The 17,876-nt window shown below is 35.7% G+C and overlaps 1 protein-coding gene across 3 annotated transcripts in view; it reads left to right on the top strand.

Moving 5' to 3' along the window:
- The window catches only part of KSR2 (kinase suppressor of ras 2), a 2,556,886-nt gene that overhangs the window by 1,797,329 nt on the left and 741,681 nt on the right, over window positions 1–17,876 (top strand). For all 3 annotated transcript variants that reach the window (XM_044068294.1, XM_044068293.1, XM_044068295.1), the window contains one exon: window positions 1,862–1,910. In XM_044068294.1, the coding sequence (XP_043924229.1) occupies window positions 1,862–1,910 (49 nt within the window). The remainder of the gene's footprint in view (window positions 1–1,861; window positions 1,911–17,876) is intronic.

Genomic DNA, 17,876 nt, shown 5'->3' with positions numbered 1-17,876 from the left:
AAATATGTTGGCTTCCTCCATCTTCCCCAAAAGCATGCTGGTTGATTGACTAATCTAAGTTGTCCACATATAATTTATTTACCATTGGTCTTGTGATTTGAGACATATATATAGATCGTTTGTAGATGAATTATACAAGTACATTTTAAAAATAAATAAAAATGAGCATAGTTTGTAAAATTACATTACAAGTAGCATATCTAATATCTCATTTTCATACCTGCTAATGAAGGATAATTTGAACCCAAAAGTCCCACATAGTTTAATGCAGTATGTCCATGTGTCTGTCTTTGTATCCTTTGCAAGACACTGTAAACTTTCATCAATTATTATGTTGGGGCACTGATAAAAAAGGCAGTTTCTTAAATGTGGCCATAAGACTGAAACTAGTATATAATTTTGAGTCTCTGAGCATATTTGATTGATCCTGAGATTTAGGCACGCAGGTGTCATAATCTGTAAGTAGTTATTTTCTTTTCTTGGCAGAGCATAGCGTATGGCTGTCTAATCTAAAATAATTTAGCCTTTTCTGGAAACGTTATCTCTTGAAGGGCATAACCACATACATATGGCTTAGAGGATAAGAACTAAATATTGACTGACTAGTAGGAAAACTGTATAGAGATCTAATGAGAGATTTTTACATTTGTTGTCTGAAACAGGCATGCAATGGAATTCCTACCTACATATATATATATATATATATATATATATATAGAGAGAGAGAGAGAGACAATGAAAGTGTGTGGAACAGAAAAAAAGAAACAGTATTCAGAATGAAGAATGCTTGGGAATTGGGAATATTTTAAAACTGAAAGTAGAAATGGCAGCATTATTAAGTAAGGAGGAAGCTTTCATTATAACCTCCAAAAGAATGCAACAATGCTAAAGGCTTGACCAAAGGCTATCTGGAATGCTACTCCATATGAGTCATATTTGTGAATGTATTTTCAGTAATTCAGAACTAACAGCTAAAAGGTTATAAAATAAGAGCTGTGTGAAGCAGGAAAGCTGAAGTCTGTCTGTTTCAGTGGCACTGTTCAGAGAACAGTTTAAATTGTATACTGTATGGCCTTGATCCAAGTTCCCATAGACTCACTTAACTTACTTAGCCCTTTGCTTTATGTGTTTCATAAATATTTATATTTCCACTTATCAGAAATATTGTTCCTGGGAAGGAGAGAGAAAGAGAAGGAGAGTATCATTATTTATAAAGTTTATCCTGGAAGTTCACTGACAGAGGTGGCTACTGATTGCAATCGGCAAGAGGTGCCATGCTTCTGTCATGTGTTGTCTGATGTCTGCTGTAACCCTCATTTTTTTATCTTCTTTGTATCTGTCTCAGATCTTCAGGGTTAACCAGAAGGCTTTTTGTATAGTCTCGATATAAGCATGTACAATGTTGTGTGAAGTGCTCTCCATGAAAAGGAAATGGCCTTATGTCCTGTTAAACCACACTACTTCTTACAGGTGTGCTGTGCATGTACCTCTGCACAGCTGATCTATGTCATAGAAATGGACTTAAAATGTGTTAATAGAGAGTGGGGGTAGGCAGGGATGAAGAAGCACTGGTGAGCTGCAGGAGGTGGGGGTTAGTGGCAGTGCTGCATCTTGACAGGCAGTCTATATCTAGACAGGCAGTATAACGTGCTTTTGTTATCAGGCTTTATTTTTATTCTTGTTCTTTCAAATTAAGATGCGTGTTACTACAAATAGTTTACCCAAAATAGTTAGACTCTCATATTCTGTGTGTTACTAAAGTGAGTCTATATGGAAATGGACTCTTGCCATACAGCAGTCAGTTCCACTTCGGGGGACTATTATGTGAACATTAACCACATTTTTTTTTCTTTTCCATTAGTATTGAAGGAAATCCATTGCTTCAAATTGAAGTGGAACCAACATCTGAGGTGAGGCATGAATTTGTCCTGTTTGAAAAGATTACTTATTCTTGTACCAACATTCTGAAGTATATTGCAGTTATAAACATCGTAAAAGAATAATCGTAATGCACAGCTGTAATTCATAAGCAGATTAGAGTGAAATGTTTCTCTTAGTCTTCTTAGGTTTTGTGAATAAAAACCTTACAGAATATTGTATTATTGGCCTTAGATGTTTTTGCTATCAGTTCTAAAGCTGCTGTTGAGTCACGTGGCAGATTGTTCCAAGTAATTGGGGAAGGGAATGGTATACTTGTTAAAGTTTTCACATGTGGCAGATTGTTCTAAATAATTGGGGGAGGGAATGTTAATTGTTATTATACAATGGCCCCCCCATTAATATTCTAAAATGTGCCCACTGATTGGTCAGCGTGCCCGTTGTAAATCAGACTTACACTAATGGAAAAAGGTCCGGTCACCTGGACTTTTTCCATTAGTATGTCTTTTTTTTTTTTTTTGTATGTGTTGAGCAGCAATGGAGAACTGAAGAGCTCCGTTGCTGGTATCTCGCTATGTTAAACATGTTTAACATAGCGAAATAGTTTAAAAAAAGCAATAGAGATCTTTAAAAAAAGCAACGGAGAAAGGAAGATCTCCGTTGCTTTTTTGTAAGCTATCTCGCTATGTTAAATGCGTTTAACATAGCGAGACACTTTTAAAAAGCAATGGAGATCTTCCTTTCTCCTTTGCTTCCTCTACACACTGCTCTGATGTACTGCATAAGCATATACATGCGCAGTACATCAGAACTGCTCCAGAATACCAGACAGCTGGAGAAGGGCAGCAAGGAGGCATTATACAATGCCATTATTTAAGAAAAGTAAGTATTTTTTTCTTAAATAATGTCATTGTATAATAGCAATAACCCACTTATGGGTGTGGGTGATGCTGGATTTACCCACGTGACCAAACCACGCCAACCGTGGGTAAATCAAGCATTACTCACACCCAGGCGTGGGTTATTGCTTAAAAGTCTTTACCTCAGAGATACAAGGTACAGGATTTGATTCTGATCTCTGATTATTGGCTAGGCTTGTAATAGTATGCAGGCTGATAGCCTAGTATTTACTTATGAGACTATGAACCTGTTAGCAGTCGCTGATTCACAGTGAGGTACATGTATCAGACATGCATATTTCAGTAATGCCATTAGTAAAAAATAATAGGAAAAATGTCTAGAGACCTATGAGTCAGTTTATGAATTGTGTACTGGGCTACAGAGAGAATGAGCAGAAAGACATGCCTTTATGCATAACAGAACTGGCTCCAATGAAAGGGATTTACTCAGCTGGATTATTTAGGGAGTTGGTTCTCACACCACTCCTCTTTAATATTTTTTTAAGTCAAAGATGGAAATTCTAGGAAAAAAACTGTACTTCATTCAGAGCATTACCAGAATTTGCAAACTGGCTTTCACTAATGCGGGGAGGTGGTTAGAAACAGTGAAAGTGGAGTTAGATCAAAGCAAATGAATTGTGTGAACAAATGCGCAGCTATTTGTGCTCATAGATGCATGTATGTGAGGGCCAGAGTTAACTTTATGGACAGCACCTGTCTTCCTCTGCTAACCTGATTTTGCCATGTGCAGGTGTACATTTTGGAGGAACCTTAGCGGACATGTCATGCCTTTCCCTTTTGGACAAGATCAGACTTCCAGGTGTTAAGTCCTGTTTTATCTTTTATCATTTTGCTGACAAGGTTAGTCCCACCAGGCCAGTAACCGCTTTTCAGGGGAAACCCAAGGTGGTATTCATGCTACTAGAAGAAATTTGGCCAGGTTATTGGGGGAACTTCCCCGACTCATTTCAATAAAAAGAAAAAAAAAAGATTAATGTGCATGGCAAGGCAATTATATATATTGGTAAAAGAGAGCACAGCCATATTACTGGCTAAAGGCAAAACTTTATTAGAGACTATGAGACACCAAAAAGAAATGAATGGGAAAGATGACCAAGGAAAAACTGTCTCTGCTTCAGGAAATATGAGCTGCTGATGTTCGTCTAGGCAGTGCGAGACATTTGTAATTCATGTGTCTTTGTCTCAGTCTTCTCCTATCCCAAAATGACAGAAAACCTCTCAGGAAAATTGAAACCACCCAAACTAGACAGAAACTAAACTATGTGGTTCTCTTGAGTCATGCATAATTTATAATAAATGCTGCCACTGAATCTGTTCTTCAAGGTCCTAAAAGAAAATATTTTATTGCCTGCCCTGGCAAGGACATAAACAGATATATGTGATAAATGCCATCACTGAATCTGTACTTCACGGTACTAAAAGAAAATATTTAACTTTCTGCCCTTTCATGGGAATAAAAGTGTATGTAGTTCATGTACAATAGGATGTACAATTGTTAAAAATCATTTTATGCAATTAGATGTGCTAGAAATTAAAAAAAATTGCATTTATAATATGTTTTTCTTTTATTAAAATATATTTGTTTTTTTGAGAATGTCTGATTTTTTTTTTTTGCTCAAGCTTGTCATTCCAGAAGTTTTTTTCTCATTATTACCATTATTAAAAAGTATGATGTTTAGAAGCATACAGTGTCTAGGATGGAGATGGAGGTTTGTATTCTGGAAAGTACTGTACATTTCCAAAACAACTGGCTACTGGCCATATCTGTGCATCAGAAGGCTGCTACTGAACAGAGATATGCCATCAAGAAATACTGAAAACATTACAGTTAAATTAACAGATGGTATAACAGCTTAAGTCTTTAAAGGCTACAGGTGAGGATAGTATACTGAAACTCCATAGCCTTTTTTCCCAATTGGAAATGTTGATCATATTATGCAGTACTTCACTTCATTTCTTTTCAAGAAGTCACTAAATGGAAGTTACCAGTGGCATGCTTTTAAAGGCAGGGAAGATCCTCAATTGCTTTCTTCTGAAATTACTGCTTCTTTTCCTCGAAGTAGACCTTTTGGAATGTCATGTCTGTAGGTCAAGACCATCACATGGAAAAAATGGCATTATCTCACTTGCCCTAAAAAAAAAAAAAAGAAAAAAAAAAGATTAGGAATAGTACAGAATTTGAATGTACGCTCTGTTAATCTGACCCATCTTTTAGCTGTTGGCCAGATTTGATATATTGCAACATAAGTCAGAAGGTTCAGAATTCTTCACAACCAAATGAGTACCACTGCTACCACTGTCTTCACAGTGGATTAGAGGCAGAACTACTCATTGTCAGACATTTTACTTCAGATTGCTGTCAACATACTGAAAGAGAAGACTATCTGAGAGACAAGATGTCAATGTCATAACTCTCACCAAAGCTGATTCTTGTGGTTCAGGCTTGAAGATGCCTATCTGTGGAACAAGTACATGTTGTGGGAACACATAGGAAAAGGCCAGGAAGAAGGTTGTTATTTAAAAGGAAAAACGCCAGGGTTAAATCAGGTCCATCTCATTACACCAATTCAAACAAGCTTTTCTATGGAGCGTTCACTTAGGTGAAAGTAAAGTGAGTGTTCAGATTGTTCAGTACAAAATATACTAATATATCCACCCAAGCCAACATTAAGGTGTGCATTATTTAACTATTATTGAAATTAAAATTTAGAAAAATGGAACAATTAATGACTTTGGAATGAAGTTTACGTCTAAAGTTGGTCGACTTGAGATATCAAGAAATACACTGTTTCGAGGGAAGTCAAGTGGCCAAGGGAATTGCAGAGTTAAATAAAATAAAAATAAAGTACCATACCATAACTAAATTAAATAAATTGAGTGGTTTTATTTGGCATGGAAAATTAGATTTAAACTATAAACTGTGGCAAAATCACTGCATGGGAATAGGTTACACATAACGGTAAAGTTGGGTGAAAACGTGAACCGAGTTGGTATAGCTTAGTCATAGGATAGTAACCTTGAGCTTGCAATTACACTCATAGGAGGGTTGATATAAGGCCCCATTTAATCTAAAGTTAAAAATTCCAATTTTAGCATGCTAATTTTAAAATGGGGCCCATGTCAATTGAAATATAAGCTTCAGGATAAAAGAGTCCCTACTTAAAGTGCAGTGGCTATTCAAAGACTGGGAGAGTTGATGTTCCGTATTAAAAACAAACTGAAACAGCTGTGATCGTCCCAATTATCCCTATAAAGTGTAACCGCCAGTGTATATTAAAATTCTTTGTATTTTTATCTAACCAGTACATAGAATGAATGCTGCTAATAAGGTAGAATTGGAAGAGACTATTAAAGTAAAACATGCCATGCTAAGACCAGCCAGCTTAATGTCAAGCTCTAAGTTAGAAGCGTAGGCATATGCTAAGGGAAAAAGCATGCCCTGTCATAAACAGGTTACAGTCAAGCATATACTTGGGTTCCAGTAAAGCATACATCTAAGGACAATTTTTGGGTGTAACAGTGGGGGAAAAAAGTGAATGTTAGTGGGAATAAAATTAAAAAAGCAGCATGGTTCAAAATGTGTTGAGTTGTAATGTGTAGGTGGGGTCCCCAGGATATGGAACAAATTTGTTATAATAAAGATTGAGGAATGGACAGTCTGTAATGAAAAAGGTGGATTTTTAAAAATCAGAGTCGTACTGTGAGACACTATATCTAGTCAGTTGTCAAGAAATTTAGGTTGAACTTTAAAGAAAGAGGGAAAACTCTGTCAAAATATCCATTCTATTTACATTAACCAGTGTTCTAAAGATAAAGCTCATTTGAGTTTTAGACAAGATTATTAGCCTAGAGGATGTTGGTTGTAATAAAAACTCTATGGCTCCTTCTATAAACTCAGTCTACTAAGCAACACTCATCTGCCATTTAAATAAAACAATTGAAACAAGGACCGAGTATTCATCTCTATTTTGTTCTCACACTGCGATTAGTAATATTTATTAATTTATTTTATTTTATATTTGCTGACCGGGATAGTCCAACTGGATACATGCCCGGGGAGAAAAGCTCCAAGATAATAATACACATTTAACATTTAGTAAATGCTAGTTTTAAGCAGATTACAGTCATAAGCAATACCAGCATTTAGCACATATAGTACTTATTATAAAACACTTTACAAAACATAACATTATTTTCAAAGTTAAACATACATAACATTACATTCAAGTTTAAGACACACTGAGCAGCAGTTATACAGTTGACCCTTCCTGAAATGGAGTGGTAGAAAAAAGTTAGAAGTAGTTGAAGGTAAGGCGAAATAGAGAGGTCACCACTCAGGGTTAGTGCAAGGACATAACCAATGAGTTTTGAAGTATTTCTTGAGTTTGCTTTTGAATGGAGTTAGTGAGGGTTCTGGGGTCAAGTCATCTTGGAGTCTGTTCCATATTTTTCCAGCAGAGTTGGCAAACAGAGAGTCCCCATCTGAGTAGTTGGATTTGTATGTTTGAACTAGGAGTTTAGTGGATGATCGCAGTCGCTGGGTGCTGGTGTAGGGGGTGATAATATTTTTTAGTGTTGGTGTATTTTCTGTTTGGTAAAGGACTTTATGTGCCACTATTAGCTGGTTGAACTGCAGTAGGCTTGCAATAGATACTCATTTTATTACAGCTAGATCCACAAGGGGAAGCATGGATCGAGAAAAGTTTGGAGGGACAACCAGCAAAACAACCAAAGACAAGAAAGCTCTTGCATGGCCATGTTAAGATCCATCAGCTAGGGATTATGGTCACGGCCAGAACGCACCATTTCTCTAACTGCAACAGTGAGTATTTTCTAGGTTTTATTTTTGTCCTCTAGTGTCCACTGGCACTAAGGATTTTATACTCGCATTAATGGACAACTGGAATTAGGCAGATGCCCTTTGTTATTTTGACATCAGCAGTTTTGAAAAGTGGAAAGTAAAATCAATGACGGCAGCAACGTTATTGCAAGAGTTAACAGATAAACAGATACAATGTGCTCTTGCACATGATCTTTAATAAGTTTCCCTTCTAGTTCATAAATCAGAAAATTAAATACGTGGGCATCTTTGGTTTAGAAAGGAGCACTTCTGCTACAATTAGACCACTTGGCATGTTCAAATCTGGCCTTTAAACTGAGTTTTCCAAAATTTTAAAATATTGTCGCAGTCCACAAGCTGTGATAATGTATCTGGATATTGCTACAGTGTCTACAGCATATCTCTCAGCTGTAGAGATTTTCACAGAATGTCCAGATTTTTGCCTCACATTTTTGGTACATTTTTCATAAAATTTTTGGTTTTCTGGCAAATTAGTGGGAAATCAATAAAGACTGAAGTTAGAAAATAATGACAGATTCTTGAGTTTCAGACTTCATACCTTTAAGAAAATTCACGCTAATGCAAAACCTGTTATTTTATCAACTTTGTAAGGGCAATATTTAAAAATTGTCCCTATTTTTGGTTCTTTGTCCCACTTTTTACTTATGCTTTGTCCAGATTTCTTGCTCTAAGAGGTTGAGAGGTATGGCCTGCAGTGTTACTGGGTATCTAATTTTATTTGCTAAATATCTTGCTGGGTCTCTATAGCTAGTTGCTTGTCAACTGTCAGTGTTACAAGATGTTGTGTATTACAGTGCTTTAAAGCTTAGCTATCAAAACTTGCTCATGCACCTGTGCATTGATGTTTCACATGGTAGGCCACTATGAAATAGATCCGCTTTGATACTGATGAATCTGCTAGGCCTAGCATTGTTACTATTTGTATTTTTAGATACACATTGACTTTATACCTGCACCATGATTGCATACAACTAGTTTTTAGTATTTTCTGCCACTATAGTTGAAACTGCTGAAATATGCAGTCATACCAGAACACAGCTCATAAGTAACCCATTCCTAGAAGATATTAATTATGAATAGTCACTGGATGAATCACTTTAACGTAGGGTGATCATAGGACTGATTCTTGGCCTGAAATTCTGCTGAAGGTTTTCAAGGCTATGGCAGTTCATGTACATATGATAATATTGGTGTAATTAGCATCTCTAAACAGAAGGAGGAAATGTCTTTTGCAGTCACAAAGGGAGTGAGTCAGAATGTCCAAAAGGCTATTATATAACGATGCCAACTTTCTGGATGTTACTTTGTCATCCTTGATGAAGTTACTGTGCATGGGCATGGTGCCATATAACAGAGATGGCATACTTAACCTGCCTGTGTACAAAAGAGAGGTTCATTTTGTTCTTTATAATGCTATGTGTATTGTGAAAGGATTGTTTGTATAGCACTGACTACTGGTTCTGTCATAGCCAGAAATACCTTCCACACCGTTTCTTACAGAGGAACAGTCTTTGGTCGCACTGCTTAGCTGTGATTTGTACAATGACCTCACAGCCTGATTTCTTATTTTACTATGTGTTACAGTGGCCCCGGTGTTGGGTCAGTACTTTCACTGCTATGAAGTTTGCCATGCCTGCAGACATGTAGCTTACCCATACCTCCAGTGAAGAAAAGATGTGCACAGTCAAATAAAGAAATGAACAAGAAAGTAAAACTGCAGCTAGTACTATGACAAGCAATGCTTTCGGAGGCTTCCAAAAGTTGACAGGGTCATAATCTGCTCAAAAAGATGCAGTTTATTTGTTAACTTCCCTATCATGAGACAGAATCAGTAATCTGAAACCTCAGAAGTGTAACTAGCATTTATTTGCTACTTCCTCCAAGGATGAGCACTGATATTGTCATGGATAAAAGCAACTAATTTCTGTCTTTGGAAGTTGTGTATTCTTTGATAAACTGACCTTGGATACTCAGACTCCCTCATTCCATTGGATGCAAGTTGTGGATTAGTCAGACTAGTCTGAGGAATTAGAGAGCTTTAGAAAGTTTCTGTGAATTGTGATTAAGTCATAATGTATCAGAGTTAGATGTTGATAACAGACTGGCAACATAGTTTTCATTCAAACTTTAGCACTCAAATTGCTATTTATACAGAACATATCTAAAAAATACAGAGTATGGTAAAGTTACAGGAGCTATCTTTCTAGATCTTAGGATGGCTGTGAGAACTGTTGACTCTGTAATGTTGCATAAACTTCCCATTTCTCCAACACGAGCTGATATCCCACTCTAAACTGTCTGCATGGGAAATGCCATTTTCAAAATTGTAAGGTAGCAGATATAAGGCTTGGTGTGGGAGTCACTTTCCAGCTTCAATTAAGGTTTTGTAACAGGTAAATTTGTTTTTCGATAATTGCTCACCACAGAATGATTTTGCTGTTCTCTAAACTGCCCCCATATTAACGCTGACTCTTAGTATATGCATGCAGCTCCACTCATGGTGTTTTAGCAAATAGCAGCAACTGAATGCATGGTTTATATATATATATGGCAAATGAATAGAAGTAGTTAAGATTCTTGATTGAATAAATGCAGTACAAGTCTATAAAGTGGCCAGTAGTGGTGTTAAGTTATCTGACTGAAAATCCCAGTAATTTCTACTTTTCTTAGTGTGAGCGAGCATTTTTTAATTTTGCCTACACAACCTTGTTATCTGTTTATCTGCAATGCTGATATGTATTAGTTGGTTGATATGTCCACAATGAATCTTATACTGTATGAGCCAGTGGATGCCTTACAATGCTAAAATACTTTGATAGATTACAAACAATTGATTTTAGCCTATTGATCACAACAAATTTTATTAGAGTACATTTGCTAAAGTAATAATTGAAATATGATTGCAAGAATGTTTAATCTAGTTTCTCATTGGATTCATAGTTTTTAAGCTGATACTTGGATATCTAATAGTAATGCCACTTTTTATAGTCTTTCTGCAAACTGAGCACAGAGGCTCTCTGGTCACTGTGACTAACTGGAGTCTTGCATTATACTGAGGTTAGCCATTCTACCGTCCATCAAGAGTATAGTAACTAAATAGCATTTCCTCATAAGTACTTTATTTTCTAATATTTTTAATGATAAGTTCCAGTTGCCCAACTGGAAGCTTATGTGTCTGGCAAAGGACTGAGTACTTCTTGTTCATATTGACTATTCCAGTGCCATGTGTGCAATTTATTAAGTTTGCTAGGTTTAGGCCACTTGTTAACTAATTTCTCCCTAATGTTTCAGAAGCTGATTGTCCTTTTTCTCTCTTCCTGTTTCAGTAAGCACTATAATTTATTTCCATTCAGGCCACCTTCTTCTTACCACCCCTGCTGGAACAAGCAAATAGTTTGTAGAACTGCAATAAATATGCAGATCGTAACACCAAGATGAAGTGCCCAGTCATCTAATTGCAGCAGCAGCTGTTATTCAGCTTAGGTGAATTCTTTGCTCAAGACCATACTATATGTTGATAAAAATGACCCTCCTTAATAGCAGGTGGAATAGAACCCACCACCCCAATCCTAGTATAATCAAATAACTCTTGGAAACCTTGGTATTTTAATAACTTTTCTATAACTGTAGAGTAAGTTTAGAACTGATTCAGACATTTCTGAAATGTTACCCCATTCATTTAGATAATATTTTTGCAAATTTTATGCAGTTGCAGAAAACATAACAAGCAGATAATCATTTTTAACTGTGTTTTTCCTGGATGCAAAGGATGGCCCAAGCTGCTCATTCACCCTTGCTTCAATGTGGCTCACTCTGTTGCCCTACCCTATTCCCAATTTCCACCCACCCCACCTACTCTATATTTATATTAACATATTTCCCTACCTTTTCCCTTCATACTCCTCCTGTTATCTTTTAAACCAGCATATCTTCCCATCTATCTTACTGTTTTTAAATCACAACTTTTTCCCCATTTCAGTCATCCATTCACAGCACTCCCTACACCTTGTATCCACACCCATTCTCTATTGTTTTAACTTTACCTCCACTACTCCCTCATAAGATTTGTACTCTATACACTTCACACCTATTCTAAGCCCAGTAACTTATCTTACATAAGGTAATATCTACATTTTCCTCCCTTCTCAAGACTTCAGCCTCCACTTACCTGTACCCCTCCTTAGTAATAACATATCTCCCCATTTTTGTTTCTTCCTACCTATCCCAGTGCAACTATTCTTGTTCTAATTACTTCACATAACAATCCAGCTAAGCCACTATTATACAACACTACCTTATATTCTTTCACTTCTTTTCTGAACTACATTGTAAACATGCACTTTATCTGTCTATTCTTCCCTTTCAATTATCACATCTTACATTCTACATGTCAGCAATCCCACCAATAATACAATCACCTACTCTCATTTACCCACTACAAAACACTGACAAAGACTTCTCCATCATAATTGCTTCAAACTTATTTAACCTATCCCCTCACCATATTTATAAATCAAAATTTCTAAATGTCTGTCTGTATCCTTGCAAGATAAGTTACAGAATTCTACTAACAGCTCAAAAACTACTCCCCTGACATAGCCATTCTTACTGAAACATGGCTCAAGCCACATATAAAAGGCACAAAAGTTTTTCACCAAGGCTGCAATATCATCCACCGTGATAGACTATATAAAAAAGCAGGAAGTGTTGCTATCTTATTCATTAACTACCTTACTATCTCCCCTCTAGCTATCACTCTAACAAATCTTTACTCTGCTGAGCTCTTGCACTCCCACTGGAAACTAAATGACCATAAAAAGTATGTACCATTGCTCTTTGTATTCCCCCAGGTAATAGCATCCATAGTTAAGAAGATATTTTACACAGGGCATCAGATTCCATCCCAAATGAAGCCATCATACTTGGTGATGTCAAGTTTTGACTGGCAAACCCTATCAACATATTTCCCCTCCACTAGTATCAACCTTCATGGTTTTACACATTTAATTACTTCTCATACCAACTACAACAAAAATCCTAATACTGGAGCTACATTTGACTGGATCCTTGTTTTACCCCCTAATATTTACCTTTTTCCTAAACCACTCCCAGACTTCCTCAGTGACCACCATCCCACTCATGTTCTGAGACAAACAGTCCAGAATATGCAACAGTACATTTATAAGGAATGCCAAAAACATGCCAATTTCTATTCTAACTCGTTCGATAATATGCTTTATTTCATTAAATAATCTGTCCTTTTAACCTTGTCATTAGATGACATGGCTTTAAAATTTCACTCACGGTTTTTAGATATTCTCAACAACCTTGCCATACTCAGAAGAAAGAGAATTAAAGCTAAACAAACACCTTGGTTATCTCATTCTAGCAGAAAATATATAGCCTGAAGAAACTGGCAGAAACAAAACTCCCCAGCCCACCATCAGTCCTATAAATGACTTCAAAACCTTATAAAAACAGAAGTCACTGAAGAAAAGAAAAAGCAATATCTATACCACAAATATATCAAAAAACTATCCCTCCAAATTTGGTCCACTGTAAACAAAATCCTATACCCTGGAACACCTAGCATCCCAAACCCTTGCCCAAATATCACTCCCCTAGAAACTGCTACTAGACTCAATTCTTATTTCATTGACTCTGTTGCTGCCCTTACCCAAAATTTCACAAAATCAGACCCTTGTCTTACTGAAACTCCGACCTCCAAAAGAGGTATCTTCTCTTTAAAATCTTTCCCCACCTCCTATAGAAAACTGCTTCTATGTAACATAAGCCCTGCTCACCTTCTGCAAATAACCTTCCAACAGAAAGCTTAAAACTAATTCACACCTGAATTGTTTACCCGGTCTCCCATTTCAATCAACAGATGTGTCCAAAAATAATGTGTCCCAGCTACCTAGAAAAAAAAATTATATTATCCAACTTCACAAAGGGAGTTACTCCACTGAAATAAACTACAGGCCCATTGCTATCTTGTCCCCAGTCAAAAATACTCAAAAAAAATGGTTCCAGCAGCAACTACTAGAATATTTACACCAGGAAAGGCTCTTAACTACCCAACACAGCTTTCATCCAAACAAAAGCACAACAAAAGCCCTAGTTTCCTTTTAGATGCCATCTTTAAGGACAGAAATAACAATAACCTAGTTTCTGCCTTCCCTCTTTCTGTCTCTCTCCAATGCCTTTGACACAGCTTCCAACACCAAACGTCTCACTAAAATGTCAGTCTTTCTAATACTACACTTAGTAAGTGGTTCTCCAGCTACCTAACTAATCATCAACAATCAGTTAAGTATTTCTCTCCTTGTCACCTTGTCACTACTGGAGTTCCGCCAGGCTCCCTCCTTGGTTTGCTTCTTTTCAACATTTTTTATTAATAGCCTATACACATTATCCCTACAATCTGCAGTTATACAATATGCAGATGGCACCACTTTCATCTGTTCATGAAATGACCTCCCCCATTTACAAACCATCACTTAAACTGCTTTCACCTCATTTCAGAACTGGCTTAGTGAAAATCACCTTCTCCTAAAAAATCCTTCACAATATCCTCTTTGAACAACAGTACAATAGAACTAAAACTTACTGTGTTTAACCCCCCCCCCCACTTCTGATACCATTTATTTATTTCCTCTTTAAGTATATCTTACCTCTCATCTGTATTATATACCATCTGATTTTTTCCCAGTTACCCATACATAACTGCACATAAACAGCCATTGGTGCTCTGATTCAGTCCTTTCTTTTCATGTTATCAATATTTTCTGATTTTCAAATCCTGACTTCTTACTGTCATTTAAAATGTCATTATATGCTTATCAATGTAAACTATCTTCATTATTGTTAACGTCTGAATTTAATAACAACCATTACCTTGTTAAAATTGTACTGTTTTTATCTCATTATCATGTTAAAATTAGACTATATTGCTGGAGATTTTCTCCTCAGGCCTACAATGTAAACAGGATCTACACCTAGTCAGACTTTCCAGGTAAACAACTGTGAAATAAAATATAAAAAACTTTCATACACAGGTTTCTCCATGAAAGTGGAACTTTCTGAGTGACTAGATCTTACAATGCCACTCATAATGGGAGGAATAACGCAATAAGTCCAACAGGGTTCAATCCCAGGCCCTCTGACATTTTCACTGTATATTAATGACCTACCCTGGGATCTGCCTCAGATTAACTGTATAATGCAGGCAAGTGACATTGTCTTGAGGAGGACCAACAAAAGGTCATCTGTACTTATCAGTGAACTTCAGAAGGATTTTGACGCTATATGGAACTGACTTTAAAATAAGCTGTAAATTAATGTTAAAAAAAAAAAAAGCAGTGCTACTTTCTAGCATCTTTAAAAACAAACCAACAAAAAACAACTAAGTAATATCCCTAACTTCAACATTACAGACTCTCTGGGTACCCCACTTGCCATCACTACCCAGCAGAGGTACATGGGACTAACCACAAACTCAGAAACCAAAAATGCAGACAAAAGAAAAACCGTGATTTAAAAAAAACTGTGTTTGTTGTGTGGGACACTAAAACACATTTTTTAGATTACTAGGACTAACCAAAACCTATCATTCCACCTATACACAGAAGTTCAGGTCAACAAAGTATTTCCACAGGAGATGTGGTGGACCATCTGATGTTGGATGAGTTCATATTAACAGCTTAATGTCTCATACACTTAGACTAGGTGAGACATTGCCATACATTTACACTTCCTCAGACTAGAATTCTGCCTCCCTTTAACTGCACTACTGTTTGCACATCGTACTGTGCTCATTCAGTCAGCAGAGAAATTATTTAGATTCATACATCTGGTAGCATGCACAAGCATCACTGCAATGCTCTCAACAAAAGCAGCTAGCTACGATTTACTATCACAGATACTTTATTGCTCAATGCACTCATCTACAAAATCTAAAAAGATGTCTACTGTCCACCACTCCTAAGCAAACTGCAGATTAGAAACCAGTCCTACACTCTTAGAAATAATCATTGTATTTAGTTAAGCAGGGCCCTATTTAAATCTGCTATGTATGAATGTGTTATCTCAAAATTAGTTCCAGCAGTTTAGAGCAATCTGTCAAAGAACATTATGAGTTTAGACCAACTGTTGACTTCTCATGAAAACAGAGACCATCTGTTCAAAGAAAATAAATACAAGTGTTATAGAAGACATGGGCTAACCCAATGCTACAGTAGATGATAGATTTGCAAGTTTAGTCTGTTTGATTCCACTGTAGGGCAAATGGAATGATCCATATGTAATTATCCCCCCTTTTTTATTTGAAAACTATGCAACATTCACAAGCTGATTTCTAGTCTATTACTTTGTAGTAACATCTTATAGTACAGTGACGCGCAGTACGATTACATGCAATTCTGTATTTATAATGAAGTTTATATGGTAAATTTAATTAATTAATAATGGATGCTTTCTTGTAAATGTTGTGCAATGACTTCCTTATTCACTGTCCCACCTTGGCTATATATTGTACATGCAGTCTTTGTTAACTGCCTTAATGGCAGTATTTCTTTTTTTGTTCCACTGTCATTTATTTATTATTTTCTTTGCTATTGTGGCCTGGGTAATGTCTGAAAAGAGTCCCTGAACCCTTTAACTTACCAGTTAACAGTGTAAGTAAATAAAAATGCTTGTCTTTTCCTTTTGTTTTCCAACAGTGATTGTCTATGAGCTTTGCTTTCAGAATTTAGAATGCTGTTTGAACCGAAAAGGTCTGGATTTTGGCTTTTCTTCATAGTGTGCCCAGACACAAAGCTCTCTGACCATTGTATTAGAATGATCTATGCTATATAAGCCACCTCTGGCTTCATATTAGTTATTTTTAATAATACAAAATACCTGCTTTTTAAAGCAGTGTCCCTGCCATCTGAATTTCTTTATTTTCTAAAAAAAAAACTTATTAGATTGTGAGAAAATTGTACATGACATCAAAAAAAAAAACTATTAAAACATTAACAACTATTTTAACTATTTACAAAAGTCTATAACAAGATTTCCTTATAAATATTCAAACCATTAATACTTTTCAAGTAAATCTATTATTTTTTTCTAATATCTATAGATATCACCAGCAAAACTAGAACTTCCACTGAGTGACCTTCCAAACCTCTTGTATCAGAGTCACATGGGATATATGCAAATGATCCTTATGAACATCAGGTGTTTCAGCTAATTGGCGATTCTCATTGTTTTAAGATCTATAGATATGTACTGATGGGTGACATTAGTAGTTCTCATTTTTACAGTTAATTGTTTTTTTCACAATCACTCTTAGCTAAATAAACAAATTCTATAAATGTTGGAGTAGTTATACATCTATCTCACCAAAATGCTTGAGTAGAATTTTTGAACTCTATCCAAAAAAGTAAAATTTTTGAACTCTACCCAAAAAGAAAATATTATTCTATACTCTATTACAATATGAACTCATCCAATATCAAATGGTCCACCACATCTCCAGGAATTAATATTTGTTGATCTATATATTAATGCAACTTTATGAGGAATTAAAAAAGTATATGCAAATATTTCTATATAAAAGGTTTTAAATAAAATGAAGAGGTAGATTTTCCTGTAGATTGTAAAAATATATTTTATTTACATCTGAAAAAAACGTCATTATTAAATTTTGTAGAATTGTTCCAAAATGTTAAATCAGAAAGAGTAAAATCAATTCTAATGATTCTATATATTCTAGATAAATATGACTTATTACTTTTCAAATTACTGTTAATACTGAGTAAAAAGTCTACATTTTTTGGGACAGATATTCATTAGTGAGTCAAACAATACTTTTATTTTATCACTAACATAGTCCTTACAAATTTGTATTCAACCAATTCTTTTTCTCTAAATTATATCTAGCTGGAAGATAATCAGCCAAATGTACTTTACTGCCATTTAGGAATTGATGCCAAAGAATTAAACTACTATTTTTAAGACCTAACAGTTTACACAAATTAAAATGTCTCTAAACATTCATTTGTATATGCTGTGGAAAACAATAAAAATAACAGTTCTTTAACCATATAATTAGAATTAATAAATCTCTTAAATATGAGAAGGATGTAATTGACAAAAGGAATGGAGATAAAATTATTCCTATCATTCATTCGAATTTGTTCTACAATCCAATACAATTTGTTATACACATT

The sequence above is a fragment of the Protopterus annectens genome, chromosome 4.part0 (assembly GCF_019279795.1).
Source record: "Protopterus annectens isolate FY-2018-M chromosome 4.part0, PAN1.0, whole genome shotgun sequence".
Lineage (NCBI taxonomy): Eukaryota > Metazoa > Chordata > Ceratodontiformes > Protopteridae > Protopterus > Protopterus annectens.
The sequence above is the reverse complement of the archived record's forward strand: the minus strand, read 5'-3'. Positions and strand labels throughout refer to the sequence as shown.